This window comes from Penicillium expansum, assembly GCF_000769745.1.
Source record: "Penicillium expansum strain MD-8 chromosome Unknown contig268, whole genome shotgun sequence".
In the NCBI taxonomy this organism is placed as follows: domain Eukaryota; kingdom Fungi; phylum Ascomycota; class Eurotiomycetes; order Eurotiales; family Aspergillaceae; genus Penicillium; species Penicillium expansum.
The window spans coordinates 201,356-224,099 of NW_015971324.1; the positions used below are offsets into that span (position 1 = coordinate 201,356).

At 48.9% G+C, this 22,744-nt stretch overlaps 5 protein-coding genes across 5 annotated transcripts; 2 read left to right on the forward strand and 3 right to left on the reverse strand.

Moving 5' to 3' along the window:
• Positions 1-1,775: 1,775 nt before the first annotated feature.
• On the reverse strand, positions 1,776-6,413 carry PEX2_077800 (putative cell polarity protein (Tea1); the record flags this gene model as incomplete). The annotated part of the gene is made up of 3 exons (XM_016745050.1): positions 1,776-5,614; positions 5,680-6,076; positions 6,144-6,413. 3 exons carry the CDS (start codon positions 6,411-6,413, stop codon positions 1,776-1,778), a joined length of 4,506 nt encoding a protein of 1,501 aa, XP_016597968.1.
• A 2,064-nt stretch (positions 6,414-8,477) lies between these two features.
• PEX2_077810 (ubiquitin-binding TORC1 subunit KOG1) lies at positions 8,478-13,073 on the forward strand (the record flags this gene model as incomplete). Its single annotated transcript, XM_016745051.1, has 5 exons — positions 8,478-8,933; positions 8,995-12,035; positions 12,093-12,426; positions 12,488-12,825; positions 12,884-13,073. The coding sequence occupies 5 exons, from the start codon at positions 8,478-8,480 to the stop codon at positions 13,071-13,073; spliced, it is 4,359 nt and encodes a 1,452-aa protein (XP_016597969.1).
• Positions 13,074-14,306: 1,233 nt separating this feature from the next.
• PEX2_077820 (uncharacterized protein) lies at positions 14,307-15,746 on the reverse strand (the record flags this gene model as incomplete). Its single annotated transcript, XM_016745052.1, has 3 exons — positions 14,307-15,106; positions 15,186-15,602; positions 15,662-15,746. 3 exons carry the CDS (start codon positions 15,744-15,746, stop codon positions 14,307-14,309), a joined length of 1,302 nt encoding a protein of 433 aa, XP_016597970.1.
• Positions 15,747-17,506: 1,760 nt separating this feature from the next.
• PEX2_077830 (PA and RING finger domain protein) lies at positions 17,507-19,828 on the forward strand (the record flags this gene model as incomplete). Its single annotated transcript, XM_016745053.1, has 1 exon — positions 17,507-19,828. One exon carries the CDS (start codon positions 17,507-17,509, stop codon positions 19,826-19,828), a length of 2,322 nt encoding a protein of 773 aa, XP_016597971.1.
• An 849-nt stretch (positions 19,829-20,677) lies between these two features.
• Positions 20,678-21,669, reverse strand: PEX2_077840 (Short-chain dehydrogenase/reductase SDR; the record flags this gene model as incomplete). The annotated part of the gene is made up of 2 exons (XM_016745054.1): positions 20,678-21,066; positions 21,141-21,669. The coding sequence occupies 2 exons, from the start codon at positions 21,667-21,669 to the stop codon at positions 20,678-20,680; spliced, it is 918 nt and encodes a 305-aa protein (XP_016597972.1).
• Positions 21,670-22,744: the final 1,075 nt, after the last annotated feature.

The following is a 22,744-nucleotide window of genomic DNA, read 5'->3' on the forward strand; positions in this document are numbered from 1 at the left end:
AACCGATGGGGGCACAGCGCTTAGCCGTGAGAAAGGACTTGAGGCTAGAAGATTGAGAATATTAGATTATGTTCGAATCCTGTTGACGAAGCCGAAACGGTATGCAAAGCTGAGATCGATAGAGTATAAAATGCAAAAGAGATAGAGAAGAAGAGAGAGGTGTGAGGGAAAGAAACAGGAAATCAGTGAGAGGGGTTGACAACTGAGCCTCAGGCAACTCGAGAAGGCTGGGCCAGATCAGCTAACACAAGAAACAGAAATAGACACCCAACACACTTCATATATGATGCAATGAAGAAGCAGGGAAAGTAAAAAAAAAAAAAACCCGAAAGTCAGAAGTAAAAAGCAGAACGAATCGATCTAGGCATACCTGGAGATAACGGATCAAAGACGTGTTGCCGACCGTACTGAAATGGCTGAAAGAGCTGGAATGGCTGGAATGGCTGGAATGGCTCAAGAACAAAAGATGAGCCGGGAAGGTCCGGAAATTTTCAATGAGGAAATAAAGATCAAGGGCAACAAGCCTTGATTTAAAGGAAAAGATATATGATGCTGAGAAGAAGGGGGAGAAAGAGGAGGGGGGAAAAGAGTTGAGTCGGTGAGAAGGGTATTTTTTCTTTGGTTTAACGCAGGGGACGGCAGTCACGCCTGACCTCGGGAGGTTTCCTTTTTGTTACCATGTCATTGGGCGTGGTATGGTAAGATTGGTATTGGGCATCTATAGACTTTTACAATTTTACAATTTACAATACTATACGGAGTAGTACGGATGTCAATTGATATAAATTGATATAAATGGATACAAAGATAAAGATAGAGACTATATCTTTCTTATTAAACGTGCCCAGGTGTACCTAAAATCTGGGAACTACTTCTGAATCTTGGTGGCGATGCATTCCCTCAGCTGACCGGTAGGTGATCAATGAAAGCTACGCAAACGACAGGCATCAAGCTTATAATCATGCTCTCAATATTGGACTGATACCCAATCTAAGATGTATACGATTCTCATTTGAATCATGTACAATCACATTGCCCCTTGCGAGACATGATATCCATAAATGTGTTGCGTATACACGATTCTGAATCAACAATACCAGATACTATAGTATGCGCGATTTTATTCAATGGGAAATTCGTCTCAGTCTACTAGGGGCAAACGTGCAGTATCACATTTGCAACCGGTTGCTATGATATAAACTTAATTTTATACTACAGAGTGACTATATAGTATGTACATACGTAGCTCTACATAATGTAATATCATCACCGCGGAGTAAACGTGTACCTATCGAATTGGGCTGATGACAGGTCATCATTTTCACCCGGGTGTCAAATTTACCTAACTTCAGGATACCCTTGGCGTGCATGGTCTTGATGAAAGATAAGAGCCTCTACAGGGCTACTAGAACGATTTTTTTGACTATGGATGAACAAGGAATCCGCGTGGAATATGCTAGTGGTACAGCCAGAGTCCAATGAACATCAGAAAACCGGGGTATAAAAAAGGCAGTCGGGGGGTAAAAAACAAAATCAAGACGGGAAAGAGGGAAACAAAGGAGCGCAATGGCGAAACAGAATCAGAAAATAACACCGTGCGTCGGCGCAGAGGAACACAGAGGAGAAAGCAGACATCATACATGGAAAAAAAGAGTGTGGAAAACGCGAGAAAGAATGGAACAAGGGTTGCAAATACACGTGCAGAACGCTCAGACGGTGCAAATTGACATATCTTAGGGCACATGGTCGTAGAACAACAATGAAGGGCAAGATCTTTAGATCACATTAGAGTGTTCGGGGTGTGCAGCTCCAGTGTTCAATGGCTTAGTTTGCACATCGAACCCAGCCCGGTCATCCTCGTCCAGTCTCCTCCTCCATTCTGCCAAGCTATCACTCATCAGTGCGGGTCCATCACTATTATCCTTGGTGGGAGTCCGCTCCAGATCCAGCTGGCTGCTTAGACGGTAATTGCGGTTGGTGCTTTCCCAGTGACTGCGCAAGGCGTCCAACTCGTTGGCAAGTGAGTCCAGAGCCATCGAACCACGGTTGTCAGGGAACGTAGAGTCCTGTGAGACATTGCTATCAGCTCGTGCCCGTCCATTGCCTCCGTTGATGGTGTTAATGCTAGAGGCGTTGCTGTGTGTGCGCGAGATTCCATTGGGACCTTGCCCATGGTGAGATTGACGGCGGTAATGACCAACTGATGTTTGAACCTGCTCCAGAAGCATGTTGACTTTACGCTCTGCATCCGAAGCACGAGTTTCAAGGTGGGTATTTTCTTGCTTGAGCTGATCCAGCTCGGTGCGACTTTTCTCAACAACATTAAGGAGATCTTGCTTAAGACGCTCCTGTTCATTTCGTGACAGCTGTTTTTCGGCCGTAGCCTGATCGAGATCTTGCTTGAGTTGCGTGATCTGGCTTTCAAGGCTACTGATAGAAGACGAAGTTCGCTCCTGAAGATCGGACATCGACAGCTCGAGGCGGGACCGTTCAGCGTCCCACTCAGCGGAAGATCCAGATGTCTGGCTGTCTGAATTCTCGAGGCTCTTCTGGGCCACATCTAATTCAGATTGCATTTTAGCATTTTGAGCCTTGTACCGACTTAGCTCATCCTTCATGCGCTTCAACATCTTCTCCGTTCCTTTCACGTAATGAACAGCTGACTGATAATCATTCTCAAGCTGCTCGAGTTTTTCTCGGAAAGCTCGGTCGGCTTCCTGCTCACGATTTTCGAAGCCGTTCTTCAGGTCGTCATGAGCCTTGATACTGGCGGACAGTTGTTGTTCAAGCTCGCGTAGTCGGCTTTGCTCCGGAGTGCCGAATCGTGATCCGGGGGAGTCAAGCCGTGGGGACCGTCCGGTGTCGCTGTTGATTCCGCGCTCACCAAGAAGATCCTTCAAAGCGGCGTGCTGAACCGCCAAAGCCCCAGCCTCTCGCTGGTGAGTCTCAAGCTGTGTCTTCAAGTCACGATGGGTCGTGGCGGCCGATTGGCTTTCTTTCATGGCAGTCTGAAGCTGTCTACGCAATTGCAAGCCTTCGCGGCTGGCCTGCTCCTGGTATGCTTCGAGGCCAGCAATCCGTTCCTCCGCACGCCGGAGCTTGTCTGAGGCTGCGTTGGCGGCGGCCTGGTTTGCCTTAGCCAGAGTGGTGGATCGCTCGATCTGGGCCTCCAAAGCAGCGACTCGCTGGTCAGCACGAGATCGGAACGAATGATCCAAGTCTGTAGAAGATGCGCGTTCCAGACCAGATACGAAGGCGATCTTGTGAGTTTCGGCTTCCTTGGCGTGGATTTCTGCTAACTCCTCTGCATCTCGAAGGCGACGAGTAAGGTTTTCTACCTCAGTAGTACGTTCTTCGTGCTCCGATCGGAGCTGTAGAAGCTTTCTCTCCAGACCCTCGCGACGTTCTCGTTCTTCTTGGAATTGCTTCTCAACGAGCGCTGTCTTCGAAGCGGAGGCAGAAACAGCTTCTCGGAGACCATCAAAGCTGGAATCAAAGCCCTTCAGGCGGGTCGAGGAATCCTCAATCTGTGCCAACAACTCTTCTTTGTCCAGGATGAGCTGTTGAAGCGAGGCTTCGGCTTCTGCACGCAAGAAGGCCTCTTCTCTGCAGAGAGCCTCTGCTTGGTGAAGCTCAGCGCGCAAGTTTTCAGCTTCCAGAGTATTGCTTTGCATCTCAAGCTCTGCAAGGTGTTTCCGAGTTGCCTCATTAGTCTCTTCAGCAAGTTCCTTCGCTTGGCGTTCCTGCAAAAGCTCAGTGTTTTGAACATCTAACTTAGCCTTCAATTCAGACATTGAGGCCAAAGCGAGAGCAAGACGCCGTCCCATGTCAGTGGGTCGCTCGTCATCTCCATCCCGAGAAGCATCAGGCTGAGGGGTTCCCCGCTGACTACCACCATGGGCAGCAAGCTTGGCCCGAGAATAAGCAGCTTCGTTGATAGCCATATCGCGTTGATGTTCCACTTCAGCGACCCGTTTAGATGCGATGGCGGCCTGTCGATCCACGGTAGCCTGCATCTTACTGAGGTCTGCTCTCATAGCCAAGAATGCCTCAACCAGCGGGCGATCCTCATCGCTCAGGGCCTCATTGGCTCGGTCATCTAGCGCGGGGCTACTGGTTGCATTGGGGACATAGCCACATTTCCTTGCGAGCGCGAGTTCTGAGGCATACCATGCATTTCGGGCTTTGGTAACCTCCAGCTCCTTTATCAATGCCTCTTGATGGGGTGTAAGTCGAGGAGACCGTGGCTCGTCGGCAAGAGACTTGGAGTTGCGGAGGCTTCGAGCTTCCATTGAGCCCTCGATACTGTTCTGCCGGCCGAGGATTGACTCCTCTCCACTATCAACGGACCCACGCTGTCGGTGAGAACGGAGCGACCGTTGTCGGCCTGGGGCACTGATCAACGGAGCTGCCTCACCGGCTTCCATGGCCTTGGCTGAGGGCTTTTGGTGTTGCGTTGGAGTTCGGCGACCTGCTGATGGAGGTCCCTGGGAATCCTGTGGGACTTCCTTCATAATTGGTGATTCTTCGCCACGCCCCTCACTTGATACACGAATATCAACTGTTGGTGTGTACCCGCGATCATTCTTAGTTGGAGTCTTACTACGAGGGTTCGCACCAGCTGGAGGGCCGTTTCCACGAGGGCCAGGAGAAGGTGCTTGACCAGGAGGCGGTGGACCGGCAGGGGCCTGGGCAATTGATGCCCGTGGGAGTCTAGATCCAGGTCCCAAATTTGGATTAGAGCCGAACTCCCCTGGCCTATTAGCAGCCGTACCCTGTATCATGCTCTCACGCGATGGCGTCGGTCCACGGCGCATTTGCTGATCCGGGCCTGCGTTTTGTGCCTCCCGAGATGAGCGCCCGGACGAGATACCCGGTTTATCAACACTTGTCTTTCTGGTCGCTGGCTCAGGAACGCGACCTCCGGCTTGCGAATCATTGGGGTACCGGATCTTACTCGTATCGAGGATGTAGGACATGCTAAGCTCCGCGGGGTCCCTAGGAGCCGAGCTCGGTTCACCCGCCATAACAATGATCTGCTTGCCAAAAGCGGTCATGCTATGGCCAGATCGAGGGGACGGCGCAGGGCCCATATTTTGGAATGAGTACCAACGTCGGGTTGAGATGCGGAAGGCTGACAGGTCACCCAGGTCCACACCCTCATCCGTGCGACCTCCGAACACATACATCACGTCGTTGACTAAAGCAGAGGCATGGCCCTCCCTAGGAGCCGGGATAAATCCAACGCAATCAATTTCGGTCCAGCTGTTGGCAATATAGTCATACGACCAGACATCATTGAACCACTGTACTCCGTTCGTACCTCCAAACAGGAATAGTTTTTCGTTGAAACTGACAATGGTGTGGTTTGTTCTTGCTGGAGGAATCTGGCCTGGTGGAGGTCCACCTTCGTGACTGTTTGGGATCAGAACCTCCCATTTATTGGCTGGGTTTTGAAGCTGGTTCAAGTCGAATGCAATCAAATCATTGAAGAAGAAGCCCTCCACTTGCCCTCCGAAGACGTAGAGTTTGGAGCCTAGAATGTTCAAAGTGTGACCGTAACGCCCGGAGGGTCGAGAGCCGGGAGGGATAGCGCGGGACCATTGGCGGGAAGCTGAGAAAAAAAGAGAGGCAGAGTCAGAGTCATGGTCAACGTAAATAGATCGATCACACGCTTACATGTGTTCAAGAGATACAGAGTGTCGTCCAGAGAGTCATTCTCGTCGATTTTGGTATCACCGCCAAACACAATGAACGCATTCCCGACGAGCAAACTGGCATGACCGACTCGCGGGCCGGGACCTTCGGATACTGTCGCAACCTGCAGGCAGTTCAAGCCACCACCACTGCTTTCAATCATCCATAGATCACCCTTGACTGTCGATCCATCGATCAGGCCTCCCATCATGTATATGTCTCCTTCCTTGGATGCCACTGAATTGATTGCTGCTCCATAGCGAGGAAATGGGTTCGTTTGAGGAGAAGAGAAGTTCAACCGGCGTTGCGACCATGGGTAAAGGGATGAACTGGGGCTTGGAGGGGGGATCCCATTGGGTAGTTGTTGAGGTCTTTGCATCTGTTGTAGATATTAGAGCTCTGTCCTCGTCAAAGAGCAACGAATGGATCACGAAACAGATACCCACCTGGGATTCCGATTCCGCTCTCTGCCGCGGTCGTACTGCATCTGGACTCGTCGGGCTTGTGGCTGAGTGTAGAGAGTTGCTGAAGCTCCCACTTGGGGTTGGCGTCTGGGAAGTCGTGCCATCTCCTTTGACCCCATTCGCCATATTAGGCGATCCAGTGGATGGAGCCCCCTCGGAGGTGTGAACATTTCTAGTTGCCGAGGGGAGTGCAGCCGCCTGCTGACTCTGCTGACTCTGCTGATTCTTCTTCGATTTAAACAAAAAGGCCATCGTAATTTATGTGGTCGTAGTCGGTCGTATTAGGGGATCTGGCGCAAAGTCAAGCTGCGCCGTAGTGTGGACTCGATCCGACACCCGAAATCTAAAAGAATGGCGTCGTCCCGAGAGATAAATTGGAAATGCCGGAGAGAAAGGGGGGGATTGTCTATTTCAAGAGGTGAAGTGGGAACCAGGAACCACTAGGAACCATAAAACGTTCCATGCACAAGCCGCTGAGCGTCCCCCCAAAAAATAAAAGTGGGCAGGGGGAGGCTTCTAAACAGAAGCATTCGCACTAGGGACTTGAAAAACAAATTAAAGCGGCTTAAAGCCAAGGCAAGAAAGGGGGAGGTCGAAGGCAGGAAATGTGAAAGAGGAAAAGCGAAGATGGTAAGAGATGGCCGTTTCAATTTCCCGGAGATGCTCTAAGTCAAACTAGTCTTAGTTTCATTGGACGTGCATAACTCAGGGGCATACTATTACTCGAATATTTAAACATAGATCAATTCACTAGATTTAATTCAATGCTTGTCTTCTATCATTAACAATACGAAGTACGGAGTAGTTGCTATGTGTACCTCATTCCTTTTCCCAGTCTCTTTTTTTTCCAGCCTCCAGGAACCGAAGGGGGATTTCACATTCCACTACTTCGTATGGCATATCCACACGTCTTTATTTAGCTTATGTTTGTTTTATATCAGTATTTCAAAGCAAGAAAGAAAAGAAAAAAAGGTTTCACAACAATGTCACAATGTCTACATTATTATATTCAAGGGTTAGTTGAAATACCACCACAGGCTTGTTAACCCTAACTATTACACTATCACACTCCAATGGCTATATGCCGCAGGTCCGAGGACTCGGTCACGGTGTGAGCAACTGCAGGTCCAATAACAATTCATCCTAGCACTGCATTCCCCAATTTCATTCGGCGATCCATACCCCACATGGTACCAAAAAATACCGATTGCTCACAGATTAAGGCTGTATAACATTGTGACTAGGCATGTGAACTGATGAATGTCCACTCTGGAATACCTTACTCAAAAAAGAAAGAGCTTTGAAACTGATGAATACGAGAGAAAAGGGGGTTCCCACCTATCAAAATTATCTGGGCGATCTCTCGGCTCTCGGGTTGTTCTAGGGATGAACCTCTTGACACCGATGTACTTTTGCAATAATCTATCGTCATTGGCTACATGCCATATGTCTGAGTTTTTTTTGTTTGCTATGTTGTATGAGAATCGACGTGTCAGATTTTGAAGGTTCATCCTTCCTTGAGTGAAACCTTTATGTCCCCTACGGTTGCTGTCTTAGACATTTCCAACCATACAATGTCTCTCTTAGACTAGAGAGAAGATTACAAATTTTGTTGCTTGGAAGATACATAGCTGAGTAACTAGGGTTTCATCCCAGATGGACTTCATTTATGTCATCCTCCGTGATGTAACCAATTCCTTTTCCCGCATTGACCAGCTCCATATAACTAGATTGTGTGATGTAGATACATATACTCTATAGACAGGCACTTAAAGTTGTTTGGAGCTGATCACATGGAAATAAAGAGTCATTGGCCCTATTCAAGTCATGATTATCTTAGTGGTGTTGTAGAACGATGCGTTTGAAGTCTACAACTTACATGTTTTAGTCTATACTTCCCGGATGCCAAGACATCATTCTGAGTAATCCCCGGAATATCTGTGTTTCCGCATCCATCTCGCCTTTCCGAACCACATCCGCTCTAGACCAGGCAGATAAGCTCTCTTTGGACCAGAATCCATAGACTGTGCGCCGAGCTCTCTCTGCGCTCCTGGAATCTATCCAGGGCAGTCGCAATTTGAGATTAGTCTGGCTCACTACAAAATCGGCCAACTCCAAGGTCACCCGGGCCATTTCATCATCGGCCTCTTCCCCGGCTTCAGTCGACAACATCCAGACCCTCGCGAGCGAATCGAAGGAGGATACTCACCAGTTGTGACCGGTGACCGAGCGGGGATACTCGCAGCTTGCCTTGACATCCGTTTCTGCCATATCTCTTCCCCCATACTCGTGTAACACAATGAACGATCATACAACATGAGGGATCCCACTACCGATATGGAACAAAACTCACAGGAAACACCCAACGGGTCGACCGCCTCGCGTCGCAACCCGAATAAATCGGTCCGCGTCGCGTTTGGTCCCGATTTAGAGACCACAATTCCCACCCGCGAAAGATCTCCGGCTCCGTTGAGTGGCCATCATCGTTCGCTCACAGCAGTTGAACACAAGCAACCTGCACTGACACCACACGGGCGCCCAACCAGCTCATCGGGAGACAACGGGGCCATCGGAGAGATCCCACCCCGCCGCCCATCGCCTCGGAGATCGGAGAGTAGCCGACCGGCTACGCTGAAGAGAGCCAAAAGTGACTATGGACCAAGTCGCATAACCTTCGACAAAGTGGCAGGCGATGACGATGAAGATTTCGCCATGCGACATGGATGGCAGGAGGAATATACTTCCAGCGAATATCTCAAGATCTTGCATTCGGTGAGCATGACCACTCTGAAAGTGAATTTCCGGAAGCTAATACAATACCCGCTAAATATAGAATTTCTACATGTATTTCACCGAGAAACGCCATGAGACCAATGGTATTCCCAGGGATCCAGTTGGTAGTTGGCCAAGTCAGGACTGGCGCATGAAAGATCGCCTAAAAACTGTGTCTGCGGCTTTGGCCATCTGTCTGAACATCGGAGTCGATCCTCCCGACGTGGTCAAGACCAACCCAACATCAAAGCTTGAATGCTGGGTAGACCCGACTTCTACCACGGGCGGTGGTCAAAACAAGATCATGGAGCAGATCGGCAAGAAACTACAGGAGCAATATGAGACGTTGAGTCTTCGGACAAGATACAAACAGTATCTGGATCCATCAGTTGACGAGACCAAGAAATTCTGCATCTCACTTCGCCGAAATGCCAAGGACGAGCGAGTGCTTCTACATTACAATGGACACGGAGTGCCGTTGCCAACTCAGTCAGGTGAAATCTGGGTGTTCAACAAGAATTATACCCAGTATATTCCTGTCCCACTGTATGATCTGCAGTCTTGGCTAGCTGGGCCAAGTCTTTTTGTCTTTGATGTTTCACATGCTGGCAACATTGTCCAAAATTTCCATACTTTTGTGGAGAAGCATGAGAAAGAGAATATTGAAACTAAGAAACGAGATCCCAATGCCGTCATTCAGAATTATGGTGACTGCATCCTTCTAGCCGCGTGCCAGAAGACGGAGTCCCTTCCAACCAATCCCGACCTCCCTGCAGACCTATTCACCTGTTGCTTGACAACACCCATTGAAATCGCTTTGCGCTTTTTCATCTTGCAGAACCCTTTACGCACAAACATCTCAATCGACGACTTCCGAGTTCCCGGTCGACTTCAAGATCGTCGAAGCCCTCTGGGAGAACTGAATTGGATATTCACTGCAATTACTGATACGATTGCGTGGAACACCTTACCTCGGGCTTTGTTCAAAAAGCTCTTCCGACAGGATTTAATGGTTGCCGCTCTTTTCCGCAATTTTTTGCTCAGCGAACGCATCATGCGCACATACAAATGCCATCCGATCTCTTCGCCTGAATTGCCAGACACACACCATCACCCTCTATGGAAAAGCTGGGACCTTGCTGTGGAAATGGTGTTATCTCAGCTACCTGCTCTCATTGATCAAGAAGAAGGGCGCCGGCAGTACGAGTACCAACACTCAACTTTCTTCGCTGAGCAACTCACTGCCTTTGAGGTATATCTCTCGTCCGGTCCTACGGAGAAGAATCCGCCAGATCAGCTCCCTATTGTCCTTCAAGTCCTCCTAAGTCAGGCACACCGCTTGCGGGCCTTGATTCTCTTGAGCAAATTCCTGGACCTCGGCCCATGGGCTGTCCACCTTGCACTCAGCATTGGCATCTTCCCCTATGTTGTCAAGTTGCTGCAATCAGCAGCGCAAGAATTGAAACCCGTTATGGTTTTCATTTGGGCGAGAATCATGGCCGTCGACCACACTGTACAAAATGATCTACTCAAAGACAACGGCATCCACTACTTTATCTCAATTCTGAACCCTTCTTCGCCCATTCCTGTGGGAAATGCCAGCGAACACAGGGCCATGTGTGCTTTCATAGTCTCGATCTTCTGCAAAAACTACCCCCAGGGACAGAACGTCTGCCTCTCTGGCGAGTTGTTTGACTCATGCCTCAGACATCTCGGTGATGTGGAAAATCCCCTGCTACGGCAATGGTCTTGTCTCTGTCTCAGTATGCTATGGTGCGATTTCCCCGAAGCGAAGTGGATGGGCATTCGATGTGCAGCCCCCGCTAGGCTCTGCGAGTTGAATTTCGACCCTGTACCCGAAGTTCGCGCTGCCATGCTTCATGCTGTGACTACGTTCTTGGGAATTCCAGATCTGACAGACCAAGTTGCACAAATCGAGGAGACATTAGCACTGGCAGTCTTGCCCATGTCTGCCGATGGAAGTGTGGTTGTTAGAAAGGAGCTTTTAGTATTCTTCTCGACATTCGTCAGACGCCACCAAAACAAATTTTTGGTCGCAGCATTTGAGGAGCTTGAGGAAGAAAAGCGGTCCGTCGTTCATCGCTGGGAGAGTGAAAACTCTCAGACTAGCCGCTCCGAGGGACAAAATGGGGTACTAGTTTCTCATGCGAAAATGCCCCAGCTGTCTCGCAATACGACTTTCGGGACTATCTGGAAGCAGCTGTTGGCTCTCTCGGTTGACCCTCATCCTGACATCGCCCAGGATGCCGCCGTCATCGTTGATTACATCCACCTTGCCTTGTTGGAATCTCCAATGGCCCCACTCACTAACAAGCTTCAGAACGAGATTCTGGAAATAACAGGCTTGACGAAACTCCAACCTCGCGAGCGAATAGAGGCAAAGAAAACTGCGCCACCTTCAACGCCTCCCATGTCTGGAGCAGTAGCCTCGAAACAAGAAGGCTACCTTTCCTTGGGTTTTAGACGAACTGCTAGCGTCGCTGCTTCCCTGAAGAACCTTGCTTTTGGCAATTTAACAACAGGAGACCTATCGTCAGATAATTCAAACCCGCCTTCGCCTTCAACTAGCCGTATGACAATTACCCCACGCGGCCGGGCCCCTCCTGAGTGGACCCGACCCCCGGAAGTAAATGATCATGTTGCTCCCGCAACGGCATACCACCAGGCTCCGATTCCCACATCCCGAGGGTTCGAAGCCAAAGGCCTTGATGTCGTGCCGATTATCCCCCTGAAGAGTAGATTCCTAGACTGGTCCACTGAGGTAATCCCGGATTTTGAATCCCTCGAGTCCCACACTTATTATTACCTACATTTACTCACCATTTCTAAGTATTTCCGGGAGCCCCAGATGAAACCCAACGAGCCAGATGAGCCGGGTAGCTCCGACTACAACCAGCGCCTCTGGAGACGCGGCCGCAACGAAAAGATCATCGCCGAGACCCAACCTCTAAAAGGAAAAGCTGGAGCGAGCCGGTGGGATAATTCGGTTGCTTTGCTATCGAATGGGAGCCAGCCCCACAAGATGTGCTTCCATCAATTCGAGGATCACCTTGCTGTCGCAGATGACCGGGATACAATTTCGTGGGTACCAACAAGTCGCCTGTTCTTCATGCTCTTCTAACCATTGGTTTCTTATAGAATTTGGGACTGGCAGAGCCATAAACGCCTCAATCAATTCTCAAATGGTAACCCGGTCGGGTCAAAGATCAACGAAGTTCGATACATCAATGAGGACGACCAGGCACTACTTATGACTGGATCTTCTGACGGTGTGATCAAACTTTTCCGCCACTACGAAAATAATAAGAACATCGAAGTGGTCACAGCCTTCAGGGCCCTCCCCGAACTAATTCCAAGCAATCGCAATGCAGGCCTCGTGCTTGATTGGCAGCAAGGTCAGGGCAAAGCTCTGGTTGCAGGTGATGTCAAGGTTATCCGTGTCTGGAACGCTGCTACCGAGGTGTGCACAAACGTAAGTCTTCAATGTCTAGTCTCACAGATATATCCTGTTACTCACAAAAGTCGAATAATAGGACATTCCGGCACGATCGGGTTCCTGCATCACATCCTTGACATCTGACCAAGTAGCGGGCAACATCTTCGTCGCCGGTTTCGGTGACGGTGCTGTCCGGGTCTTTGATCAACGGTTAAAGCCAACCACATCCATGGTCAAAGTCTGGCGTGAGCACAAGCAATGGATCACAAATGTCCATATGCAGCGTGGTGGTCTACGAGAACTGATATCGGGTGGCCGCAATGGTGAAGTCCGACTTTGGGATCTTCGCATGGATAGCCCTATCTCCACCATCTATGCTACCAAAGATACCCTGCGGACTTTGAGTGTTCACGAGCACGCTCCTGTCTTCAGCATGTACGTTTCCTCCGCCGCATTACTTAATATTTTGTTTGTTCATGCTAACATGACACAGGGGTACAAATCGCCACGAAGTCAAGACTTTTAATGTGGACGGCACCTATCTTTCTACGTTCGAGCCATACTCGAGCTTCCTTCATCACAACCGATCCTCGCCCATTGCCAGCACTGCCTTCCATCCCCACCGGACTGTGCTTGCCTGCGCCGCATTGAATGACCATCATGTAAACCTCGTGTCCTGCTAATTGCAACTCAGCTCCGAAATTCATGATACCTTCGTGTGGTGACCTTCATGGCATTATTTCTTTCTCTTGTCCTAATATTACCCCTTCTGTAATATGCATCCGCATACCCGACGAACAAATCTGCACGGCGTCTTGGCGATTGACTTGATCAACCATACATTGATGGCTCTGCGTTGTCGGACTTTGTTCCCTGAGGGATGCTTCACTACCCTTTGATATTCGTGACGATTCCTCTATTCTTCTACTTCATGTGAGACAGTGTACCCATCTTCGGGTCTATGAACCTCTTTTTGCCCTTCTTATCTTCTCTACCTTCGATATTAAGCACGAATTTTTGTGGTAATTGGTGCTAGTTTTTATTGTCAAAGGGAAGAACGTAGCATAATGTTTGGAATGCTCGTGCTTGGCTCACTTTAGCGAAGTGGGTACAGAGCAATAGAAGCTGTCCTGCTTTGAATGATAGCAGGACTTGGTTTCATTCTTCTTCCTATGCTTGGTGGTGACTACCGACAATTTTCGTGTGAATCCATAAAGAATCTTGTACTTAATGCAGTTGATCACTCCACCTGGGCAGCGTTAGAGTATTAGTGGAGTATGTAGCCTATATCCTTAGCCATAACGGACTGACTGGAAGACTCGAACAATCTAAAAACTCAACTGGGTCAGAAATGATATTGAAGCTATTATAATTTATATCTACAATATGTTGTTGCCTGATGTCTCCCGTAATATATCTTTTCTCCTTGTCCATTGGTATACAACACAATACACCATAGTCCAGAGGAGAACGGAGGAGGATAAGTGGATATCACATACTCAGAAAGAACTTTTCATTTATATCATTTGATGTATGGCCTTGAGACTATGTTGGGAAGAGACAATTGAGGGCAAAGGTGGTCACGTGCGTACCTCTGCAGGAAGTAATGCCTAACATTGCCAACCAAAAGAAACATATGGGCACAAGAGATGCTAAAAAAAAACACTTGTCGAATTACAAGTTCTTTGTTTATACACATCAAAAAGAAAGTTATAAATACGAAGGATGAGCAGAGTGTTTTTGGAAAAATCTCTTCCAGATATTTATCCTGGCTAACTTGGATTGACATTTATGCAAGGCAGAGAGATGAAACAGAAAAAGAGGATATTGATATTGTTGGGTCATTCTCGTAAGATACTAAAAATAGCTAGGAATACAGCCTAGAAAAAATTCAAAACATCACACTCGTAAATCGCCTAGTAGTTGCGCTGGCTGCCGAACGACTGCTTCTCATCAACTCTGGGGTCAAGCTTGTTCAATAGGTCAGAGCTGTGGGGACCAGAAGTCTTTCCAGCCTTTGAGGTTTGGTCGTTGTAGCTGCTGCCACCACTGGCTCCGTAGGAGTCGTTGGCGCTATAACCCGACTGTCCAGTGGAGCGGCCAGTGTTGCTGCCGTAGTTGTCGCCTGCAGACACAGGGTTGCCAGAACCATAGCCTGACTGTCCAGTGGAGTGGCCGGTAGAGCTACCATAGTTGTCGCTACCGGACAGAGGCTTGCTGGAGCCGTAGCCAGTCTGCCCAGAAGAGTGACCCGAAGTACCGCCAGTCAGCGGGTTGCTGGAGCTATAACCAGTTTGTCCAGTGGTGCTGCCGTATGTGTCACTCGAGCCATAGCCGGTTTGTCCAGCAGAGTGACCGGAGGTGCCACCAGTCAGGGGGTTGCTGGAGCCATAACCGGTCTGCCCGGTGGAGCTACCATAAGTGTCACTACCGGAGAGGGGCTTGCTCGAGCCATAACCGGTCTGCCCGGTGGAGCTACCATAAGTGTCACTACCGGAGAGGGGCTTGCTCGAGCCATAGCCAGACTGTCCGGTGGAGTGACCGGTGCTTCCAGATACGGGGTTGCTGGAACCGTAGCCGGTCTGTCCAGAAGAGTGGCCAGTTGTGCTGCCGTATGTGTCATTGGAGCCATAACCAGTCTCTCCGGTAGAGCGGCCGGTATTGCTGCCGTAGGTGTTGCTGGAGCCAGTAGTTCCAGAGTGCTTTCCTCGGTTGTCTGCATTAGAATATCATGTTAGATGTCTGACTAGTGATATAGTTTTTTGGATGGGTAGTTAAGAACAAGCTTAACTTACCGAGATCACTGTCGACGCGGGGATCAAGCTTGTTGGCTAGCTTAGAGTCATGGGGGCCAGCATTGGTGGTGCTGGAGCCAGTGTTGGATGAGCCATATCCGCCAGCGGTGTTGGATCCGTAGTTCCCAGCTGTTCCTGAGCCGACATCAATTGGACCCTTGCGGGAGTCATGGACAGTCCCAGTGCCGTAGCCTCCAGCTCCAGTCGAGGTACCTGTCTCGTAGCCGGAGCCAGAGTTTAGGCCACCTGTGCCAGTGCCAGTGCCACTGCCGTAGCCTCCAGCACCGGTAGTGGAAGAGGTATTATAACCGGCTCCAGAGCCAGCACCATAAGCGTTGGAGCCTGTGTTGGTAGAAGTGTGTTTGCTAGGAGCGTTGTCCGTGGTGTTGTGCGAGGATCCGTAAGTATCGCGGGCATCTACATGAATGAATTGTTAGTATCGCATTAAAAGCAATGCATTTTTAGGAACAACGAACCATCAACCTTGCTGCTGGTTGTCTTGGACTCATCGTGATGATGACCGGTCACAGCATCCTTGACTTTGTGAATAATGTTCGACATGATGGGTGGTAATATGCTGTGGTGGTAAAGTAAAAGATTTGGAAATATTTTATTTTGATGGTTGAATAGATTGTTTGAGTCAGAAGATTGTTTTGTTATTAAAAAGTAGATTTAAAAGTGCTTCCAGTAGCGAGTTTATATGCTTTACTGTCTTTGCTTGTCTTGCTTAGATCATGAGTAGATCTCTACTTGCGGAGACTAAGTGACGCCATAACGCGGGGGTTAGACGAGTACAATTCTTAGTGAAACATGGATCAGAGCTCTTTGACTCTCCCGTTTACAGCTGTCATGACGTCCCAAACGGGTTTACACATACAGACAGATGTTCTTGGCTGAAAATGAGGAGACCTATCAATGTCATCCATCGTCATGTCCCGGATCTACAAGACCAAGCACGCCACTTAATCAAATCTTGCAAGGATACATTGTAGATCCGCACGGCCACACGCCGACTGGGATTTCATATTAAGTGGGTTTTCACAATTTCGTGCCAATAATTCTCCGAGTTTGGCATTGTTATGCCATGGGTAATGGAAGCTTAGCTATCGATTGATTTAATGACCTCATAAGAAGGGTCAGTGGTGTTATTTGTGTATTCTTTATTCATCGAAGCCGTAGTAGACATCTATAAGGTAGACAAAGAGATTCTAGAATGATTCCTCCAATATGCGCTAGTCCCGTTTTAGTCCATCTACGTCATAGATGCTCCGGGGATAAATCCTCACGCTAATCCATGTACGGTAGGTGGGGCAAGCTTTATCGATCGTCAAGTCCAAAAATATCTCCACGGGTGTGCCTTGATATAATATCAAATATTGTGCAATGGAGAATGGACTAGAGGGTTCTATCTGTACTACAAGGTACAGTCTAAAACTTAGGTATGTGTACATTGACAAAAAAATGATTCGAAAAGGCGGTGGATTACGTAGTTGCCTAGCAGTGATGGCATGATCAGCGGTGGCAGCTCGAGAACCTTGGAACAGGTATCAAATTTTGATCTATATCACAGCTACGAAGTATTGCGAGATCCAGAAGAGGGCCAAGAAAAATATGCATTATGCCATCTTGTCAATATGCTGTGATATCAATGTACAGATTTTTAGTTTCTTGTCAAATTCTCTCACAATACTTGAAGTTTTTATTTTATTTTATTTTTTTTTCAACATATGTTACATCTTTCAACCTTGAAAGTACCCGGTGCTATAAATGAAAAGGATACAAGTGATTAAACAAGCCACTATAGCATCAATCTCTACTATTTCTGTCATTCCAAGGTTGTTTCCTCAATATTGTATGATATACTTATGAAGATCATGTGATTTGAGGAGCAAGGCCAGTGTTATGCCTCAGGCGTACAGCACATGACACGGCGGGCATGCCGTCACCGACCCGGGGTTAGCTAATCCACATCATGAGTTCACTTCCCCTTCTCCACCTGACTGACTTCACTCGAACTCCCCTCTGGCTTTCTATCTTGTCTTGTTGCTTATTGCTTTGACTTCCCTTGCACTCGCGTTGGCTGTAATCTGTCGACTTTCTTCAACCAGCCGTAGTGCTGCTCATTGCGCTCGATGAGTGGCCGCCTGCAAGCTTGCCGCCAACTATTGGATTGGTCATAAAGAGTCCACCCGAAGTATTGTGGTACAGCGGAGCCGCTGGCATCGTCAATTATTCACTCGATCCACCCCATTTTTCTGTGATTAGATATCTCTGGTCAAGCCACCCTTTGATTAAAGTGGTTAAAACCATCCATCAGAGACATGCGACCACCACGTCTGCTCGTCGTCCTCTTCTGCCTTATCTTCTTCCCGATTCTCCTCACCTTCTTTTCCGCGCTTACATCGCCCGATGTAGCAACTCCCAATACCCTCGCTAGTCAGACAACTGGGCTGCGCGCTTTGTTTTCTTTCAACATACCGTCGTCCCTTTTCCCTCCGTCGGCCATTATCAGTCTCACCGACGACAACTCAACCTTCTTCCTCGCCCGGCCGGCGGCATTTGGTCCGCTGCTGCCAACCAAAGGGCTCAGCGGTCAGTTATGGGTGGGAAGTGGCTTTGGTGAGGGTGGATTAGCTGGTGGTGTGGAAGGGGAACTAGGCTGCTCCGATATTCCCGGCTGGGGTGAGGGCACCAATCATAAGAAACAAGACAAACCCCCCAGGAGCGTGGACCAGACTATTGGCATCTCCGGAGTTAGTACAGTGAATGATCAATCATCAAACCGCCCGCGGTCAGTGTCGCAGGCCGATACTACACCTCAGAACGATAGGGATGATTCAACCACTCCGCCCTTGACGAACGATGGCACCGACGATCATCTACATCATCCATTCCCTGACTCTGGTGCTTCCCACCCCGGGATGAGTCAGAAGTATGGAGATTACGTCCCAACCAAGCCGCCTGCCCATGCCGACATCCAATCTTTACAGGAAACTGCCGAAATCCAGGGTAAGGTGGTACTGTTGAGTCGGGGTGGCTGTGGGTTTTTGGAAAAGGCTAAATGGGCGCAACGACGAGGAGGGGTCGCTTTGATTGTCGGCGACGATACTCGAGGTGGCAACTTGGTCACTATGTACGCACGAGGCGATACATCGAACGTCACGATCCCGGCATTGTTCACATCCCACACTACTGCTCATCTTTTATCCTCATTGGTTCCCGGACATGCCGGTGGAACTGCCATTTTGGGAGATGTGTTAAAATCGTCACAAGGGAAACTGGCAGGACAGGCTGATGCCAACAAAGAACGGGTGGCAACTACTACAGCAACAACTATTCCAAGTCCAACTGCTAGCAGCCATTTGACTGCCAAGGAAAGACCTGCACCCTCATCTCACTCGAGAGGCGGCTTCTTCCGTGCAATCGGTGCATTCCTGGGATTATGCGATAAGAACGGAGGTTCGCGGCATCTAGAAGACAGCCGACGTCCGCCCAGCAGCGGCAACATTGACTGGATCGACCTAGGCTCACGGGATGAAAAAGAAGCTCCGTCGAGCGCTTGGAGGAAACCAACTGATCTCAATCATCGTAGTCGGGCGAAGGTAGACGACGCATTCGACAGCCACAAGGCCGACATGTCCCCAGAAAGTTTTGAGGATGATGACTTTGTCATCGGTGTGCAAGACTGGAGAGATCCCGATTTGATGCCTCCTAAGAGTAGCACACCCCCGGCAGCTAGCACCTCTGTACCTGGCAAGGATACCGCTAAGACTACCAGCGCGGATAAAGACGCTGCTTCCTCGCCCAATGGCCTCCAGGGTGGCAGTATCACACCAGGAAGTGGAGAATACCAGAGTGTCGACAAATCCAGTGCTGGTTCTCATGACACACGCCTTAAGGGGTCTGAGAAAGAATCCGTCGGAACTCATGGGAAGTCTGGATCTTCTACGAAGGGCTGGTTCTCAAGTCACTTTGGATGGGGAGATGATACTCAGAAAGACCCTCAGCCTTCTTCGTCGCCTTCCCTTCAGAAAAGCACTGCACCAAGCCAGCAAATGAAAAATAACCCTCACACATCGAGCGGTCTAGGCGCGGAGCCTTCCGAGCATGAAGGTCTTTGGGTTACCATGACACCTACCAGCATGTCCACCAGCCCCTTTTTCGATACTCTATTGGTCCTTGTCGTCAGTCCCTTGCTCACACTGACGGTGGTTTATGCCCTTTTGTTGCTCCGATCTCGAATCCGTCGTCGTCGATGGCGTGCCCCGAAGTCGGTTATCGAGCGACTTCCTGTCCGAACCTACCACACAATTACTACTACTTCTTCCTCGTCTTCCAACTCAACACGCCCCCCTAGTCCTGGTCCTCTCTCCCCGAGTTCCCCACTCCTTGGCAATGAAAGCCGGCCAAGTGCATCCCGATCAAACAGATCACGTTCACAAACATTCTCGGGCACTATGCTAGATTCATCTGCCATGCCCAAGGAAGAGAAGTGCAACCCGCAAAGCGGATCTACCTTGTGGCGACGCAAGTACACAGGAAGGCAGGTGGAGTGCGTTGTTTGTCTAGAAGAATATATCGATGGTCAGAGCCGGGTTATGAGCTTGCCATGTGGCCATGAGTTCCACGTGGAATGCATGTAAGTGACATGAAAAGAATCTGCCCTTTGTTTGGATGGTTTACTAACCTCTTTTCTTAGTACCCCCTGGTTGACTACTCGTCGACGAACGTGTCCAATCTGCAAAGGCGATGTTGTCCGTTCGTTGGCTCATTGTCAGTCCAGCGATTCTCGGAGTCACCGTGAGCAGTCCGATGATGACGTTCACTCCGCCCACTCGGTCTCCCGAGGCAGCGCATCTTCCGCTCCAGTACTAATTGAAGGCGCCAATGACGATGATTCAGATACAGAACAGAATGCAGGTCTACTTGGCGACCATGCAAATTCTGCTCCGCAGTCAAGTTGGCGAAACCTAGCCACCCTTAGCTTTTCTGCTTTAAGTGGTGATACCATATGGCACCAGGCCCGAGCAGACCGTAATCGCTAACGTTTATACTCTATCACTCTTTTTGATTTTCCTTTTTTTTTAACCATTCCCCCCTCCGTCTTTTGGGATTTGCTCTCCTTGTATTGAAGCATGATGTATTAGCGTTTGGAGTTTCTTATGGTTTGAATCTGCTTGGCGTTGGGTGCGAACAGTTCGGCGTGCTGGGCGGTTGCAACGTGCCTGCAAGCGTTGTCGAAGCTGCTAGGATATACCGCGGGCCAATCGTTCAAATCTTGTGTGTTCTTATGTTATTTTGGTAGAATGGATATCTGAATGGATTCCATTGACACTTAGTTGTCATTAACACTATTGCTATGCGATGACCCTTTGATCCATTGACACCAAATAACCGCATATAAACACGGTTCTCTGTAGCTGTACTCATAGTAGATAGTACTCGAAGCTGTTCAAACTACATCTCGATTCAAAATGTCCAGGCGCAAAGCCTCATTCCTTGTCAACATAGACATTCCCAGCAGTATCCCCAAACACATCAAGCGCATGAACCAACCGATCACGCACCAATTCAACGCGAGGAATCATATCCCGACCCAAAGGCAAGAATCCCTCGCTCTCATGCCCAACACCAACGCCCTCACCAACGACAACTTCATACATCGCCTTGGCAGCCTTATCCTTGTCGCCATCAGCAACAAGCTTACCAGTCAATAGAACATCCAGCGTCTTCGCAGCCACAGAGCCAGAATAGTCCACCGGCAAAGGGTTAGCAGGAGACCGACAGCCAGTCCCGAACTGCGTGTTGAACACTCCCAACCACACCGTCAGGAGGCGAACGTTGAAGGGCGCGACTTCTTTAGCGAGCACTTTGCATAGACCTGCATGATATACACATTAATACCGAGTACATAAACAAGACATCCCTCAGAAGAAGAGCAAAACAAAAACATACCATCCATAGCAGCCTTCGCCGCCGCATAAGCACCCATACTCTCCCTCCCCTCCAACCCAGCCCCCGAACTAACATTAACAATAACTCCAAACCGCCTCTCCCTCATCCTAGGCACAACCGCTCTAAGCAGTCGACTCGGTCCAAAATACACAGTCTCCATCTGGGACCGCAGCTCCTCGTCCGAGAACTGCTCTACTGCCCCGAGGATCGCGTATCCGGCATTATTGACAAGTACATCAATATAGTGCCCTGCAGACTCGAGCTTGGATACTAGCTCAGATGCTGCGGTTGGACTGTCGACGTCTAGTGTGTGCCATTCGCCGCCGTTTTGGGTTATCTCTGAGACTAGCTCTGGGGTGCGAGAGGGTTGTCGGGATGTGGCGATTACTTTGTGGCCGTTTGATTGCGCAGTGCGTGCTAGTGAGAGACCCAGGCCTGAGGAACAGCCTGTTATTAGCCAGGTTAGGGGGCGGTTGGGTTTAGTGAAGGTTGCGGTTTGTGTAGTCATGGCTGGTGCTTGGGTAGCCATGGTGGTTGGTGGTTTGTGGTTTGTGGTTTGTGGTTTGTGGTTTGTGGTTTGTGGTTTGTGGTTTGTGGTTTGTGGTTTGTGGTTTGTGGTTTGTGGTTTGTGGTTTGTGGTTTGTGGTTTGTGGTTTGTGGTTTGTGGTTTGTGGTTTGTGGTTTGTGGTTTGTGGTTTGTGGTTTGTGGTTTGTGGTTTGTGGTTTGTGGTTTGTGGTTTGTGGTTTGTGGTTTGTGGTTTGTGGTTTGTGGTTTGTGGTTTGTGGTTTGTGGTTTGTGGTTTGTGGTTTGTGGTTTGTGGTTTGTGGTTTGTGGTTTGTGGTTTGTGGTTTGTGGTTTGTGGTTTGTGGTTTGTGGTTTGTGGTTTGTGGTTTGTGGTTTGTGGTTTGTGGTTTGTGGTTTGTGGTTTGTGGTTTGTGGTTTGTGGTTTGTGGTTTGTGGTTTGTGGTTTGTGGTTTGTGGTTTGTGGTTTGTGGTTTGTGGTTTGTGGTTTGTGGTTTGTGGTTTGTGGTTTGTGGTTTGTGGTTTGTGGTTTGTGGTTTGTGGTTTGTGGTTTGTGGTTTGTGGTTTGTGGTTTGTGGTTTGTGGTTTGTGGTTTGTGGTTTGTGGCGGGTGTTGGATTATGGATTATGGTGGTAAATATTTGAATTTGTGTCGTAATGTTTATTTGCAAGAAATTAAGTGATATAATCTCAGAGTAACATGGCTCTTTTATATTGGTTCTTGCTATTGCATGCCTCGGACTTAGGGCAGCGGTAACGGAGTTAATACAGTCTGTGCGGCCCAGCTCTCATGCTTATTACTAGCTCCGGGGGATATGGTTCATTTCACGAAGGATTTATGGTCTAACCCCGGTAGATAAAAGGACTTATGCTTTCCTCCGATACATAGTGGACAAACATCATATCCAAGTCATCTCAGCCTATTTACAGAGTACGAGGAACTTGGAGGACAAAGTAGCAACCTTGGAAATATACCGAAGATGTCATAATTTCTACAAGTAACTAAAATACAAGGTCCCAGCACCACAATCCGTATGAACATACAAACCAAATACATACAAAGTGAATCCCGAAAAAAAAAG